We start from the raw sequence: 3,827 nt of genomic DNA on the forward strand, positions 1-3,827 counted from the left end.
TGTATGTTACCATGACAACAACCACAATGTGGCAAGGTACCTCGATATTTATTGTCAACTGTACCACACGGGAAGACTTCATAGATGTTGTTGTAGCTACCACACTGTATTACATCACCATCTCCATTTGAAAACAAAACAACAACAATAATGGTGTCATTTTCTAACCAGAGATACTCAGCCCCCTGGCCTACCTGGTTTTTGCAGTGAAATGAGGTATCGTACAGATAACTTTGTACATCGCAGAACTTTCAGCGCGCGGGACAGAAATAAAATAGAAACCGGGCGTCCAACAAAACATCCGCTCCAAGCAGCTTTAATATAAAACAATGTAAGTGATTTTGTCACTGATGCTGGCGTCTCGTGGCGTGCTGTTAGCACAGTGTAACATGGCCGTATGACAGCTGGCTTTTGAATTTGTGACGTACCAACTAAAGCTTGCCCAGGATACGTTTGAACCTCTGATTTCAGAGAAGTGCACAGACATCTCCTCCAGGAGAGGAAGGTGAAAACACCTCGAGTGACAAACTTTAATAGATACAAGTCAGAACAGCCAAGGTCAGACATTATAGAGGACATAACAAGAAAAACACATTTTTGAGAGGAGGGGTACCTTAAAATTAGAATAATTGTACTTATTTGTTATTTTTGTTTGTATGTTTCTTTGCTTAATATCAATATATCCACCATAGACGTATCCCATGATTCCACATATTAAACATTCCCCAGGCTTGAGAAAGTCTGTCTCATCAGTTGCAGTCAGGTCCCTCTCCCAGTGCAATGATATAATAGAAGAAATATGACCTGACTTATTTCATACACTCCTCGGCCACTTTATTAGGTGCACCTGTCCAACTGCTCCTTAACGCACATTTCTAATGGCCTAATCACATGGCAGCAGCTCAGTGCATTCAGGCATGTAGACATTGTCAAGACGATGTGCTGCATTTCAAAACAAGCACCACAAGAGAGGAATGCAGGAGAGCATCTGTGAACACACAGCACCACCTACTTTCTACAGAGAGGGAACAGCAGCAGAAGACCACACTGACACTTTATTAAGCAGCAGGGCGCCTAATAAAGTGGCTGGTGAGTGTATTTCTTCTATTGTCTACCATTTACCTACAATCCAGTCCTAAGAAGCCTTAATCTGATTTTGATTTTGAGTCTTGGGTGGTATGATGTGAACCTGAAAGGGGATGAAGAACTCTAGAAGAGCTTGTGTGTCTTTTAAGTCCAGAGAATATTCCTGAGCGATCTTTCCTGGCGTCCATGTCTGAGGCTGATGCTGGTGGCTGCTCAGGGCCTTCAGAGCCTCAGCAATGGTCAGTTTGCCTTTAGGAACATCTGAGAGCTCCCCCAGGCCATAAGCGTCCCCTGGCAAACTGAACCTCAACAGCCGTCGCTCCGCTCCTTCACCCACTGTCAAGTCCTTTGGTGCCTGTGAGAGCATTAAGCAGAAAGAAATGAGTCTACAATACTGCTTTGCAACAAACATAGAGATGGCCCTGTGCCCAACACTTTGTTCTCTCAATAACTAACGGCTAGATACCCACAACATTTAGGATGGATATCTGTGGTCCTTAGTGACTAGTGTTCTTTCTTTTCTTCTCGCCACCATCAGGCCAAGTTTAAGTACTGTGATTTGTATCAACAATGTGTGTGGAGTAACTTGTAGTGACCCAATCCTGCAACTTTTAGCTTTGTTTTGGTTTTCTGGCCCACAACTCTACTATTGATATGTCAATAGTTTTCCAACAGGCCACTGTCAGCCCTGCAACCAGTAACTGGCGATGTATGTGCCCACAAGTGTGTGTCATGATTCTACACCACAGCGTCTCCCCGTCTCTTTTTCTCTATTGTTGGTGTATTTCTGTGGCAGTTACAGCTCCACATCCAGGCCGGGCATGTGTACTACTTTTTAGTCGCTTCGTACGTGTGGACAGAAAACTTTTTAAGAACGACAGAGAAAAAGGTTGTTTTCGACCGTGTGGACATGCCATCTCCCAGCTAACGGGAGGCAGTCACTGGTTGCGTGGGGGAGAGCTGTTCTATATTCCCGTCAAAGCCACCTGACCCAGTTTACAAAAACAGTCATTTAACATCACAGAACATGGGAGCTGCTGGTCCACCGCTGCCTCCATCGGTTTGTTTGTTGGTATTGCATGACTTTTTATTGTCATGAGTTAGGAACTAACAAAAAAAACGAACAAGTGAACCGACCAAGGTGAAAGTAGACCTGCAACCCCCGTGTTCTGTGAGGTACTGGTGGCTTCGATGAGAACAGAGATAATAGCTTCAGGTCCCTCCAGGTAAACTGAAACAGGGCTGTCTGACGGCAAGGCAAGATGTGATATAACACACTTAACCCAACATTGATTTATAAGGTGTATAAAGTATGTTCCACAGCAGTGCATTGATTAGCTGTCAGTACTTCCTGTCTGCTTCTCCAAACTGGTGCCGTCCATGGAGAAGTACAGTGACAGTATATATATAGTGTCACTGTCAGTCATCGCTAGTGTCATTGCTCACTCCTGTCCCCACCAGGGTCAAGCAGGACGTCTGTACGCTGCCGTTTAAAGCTGCTGTAAAGGGATAGTTCAGATATTTTGAAGTGTGGTTGTATGAGGTACTTCTATACCTCATACATATATATATATATATGTATACTATGTATATAGTGACAGCCTTATAGTGGGACTGATCTCCAGTGAAACCAAACACAGCGCCATTCATCGTTTCAAATGGACACAGTCATGCCCCGGTCTGACCTCTGCTGCTTCTGGATCCTTCGACTCCACATACACGGACTTGAGGAGGGTCAGCAGAGGGTCGTTCTTCTGGTTCACTGAATCCACCGTCTCCGCCGCTGAAACACACAAAACGCTGTTTGTTTTCCTCTCCTTTCATCCCATAGAGTCACTGTAACGGACGAAGCAGAGGAGTGAAGCTCTCAGACTCACCTCCAGAGCTGCCGGCGGAGGGCGCCGCACTGGTCTCGTGTCGGGGTGCTGCTCGCAGCTTGTCCTTGGATATTTCCCGGTGTACCCGGTTTTCTAGGTTGAAGTTTCGGAACATACGCGCTACTCGTGCCCCCATGTTTGACAAGTTACCAAAGAAGACCGCTGAGAATAAAGGTTATTCAAACTATCGACGGTGAGCGAGAACGTTCAGTTCACACCGAAAAAGGCGAACACAGAACTCAGCAGCGACACCATCTGGTAAGAAAAGTATATTATTTATCAACAATTACAAAACCTGTTCTATTTTTCTATGTATCTGTCACGTTAACACAGACAGGGGAAGCATACAGATTTGAAAATGATATATATATATATTAAAGAAACATGTCATGTTCCAACCTTTAAATATATATAAAAAATAAATATATATATAAAATAAATATGCTTCCCCTGTCTTTGTTTACGTGATAGATACATAGACAAATAGAACAGGTTTTGTAATTTCTTTGATAATAAAATAAAGAATAGATAGATAGATAGATTTAGATACTAAGTCAAACATGCAAGTCAAACTATCCGGGAGATAACAGAGATAATTATGAGATACTAGGTCTTAGTCAATACTTTTTTTAAATGATGAGATAGCAGGTGTACGTGCAAACCCAGATAGGCTAAGTTTGATGTTTAACTAAATTCATCTATCTATATTACATTAACTATACTTTACCATGTGCAGTTGGACTGCACTGCATACTGCATACAATCTCAAGGAGACCTTTCTGTCGCATAAATGCCTTTTTACCATAGTATTGCCATCTTCTCTTATTAGCCTATTGTCTTCACAATAAGATAAGATGTTGTTGT

General features: G+C 42.9%; 1 protein-coding gene across 1 annotated transcript; it reads right to left on the reverse strand.

The window, feature by feature from the left end:
• Window positions 1-254: 254 nt before the first annotated feature.
• On the reverse strand, window positions 255-3,099 carry ndufaf4 (NADH:ubiquinone oxidoreductase complex assembly factor 4; the record flags this gene model as incomplete). The annotated part of the gene is made up of 3 exons (XM_083934406.1): window positions 255-1,441; window positions 2,772-2,869; window positions 2,964-3,099. The coding sequence occupies 3 exons, from the start codon at window positions 3,097-3,099 to the stop codon at window positions 1,136-1,138; spliced, it is 540 nt and encodes a 179-aa protein (XP_083790532.1). The 3' UTR covers window positions 255-1,135.
• Between the last annotated feature and the right edge of the window lie 728 nt (window positions 3,100-3,827).

This window comes from Echiichthys vipera (genome assembly GCF_963691815.1).
Source record: "Echiichthys vipera genome assembly, chromosome: 19".
In the NCBI taxonomy this organism is placed as follows: Eukaryota; Metazoa; Chordata; class Actinopteri; order Perciformes; family Trachinidae; genus Echiichthys; species Echiichthys vipera.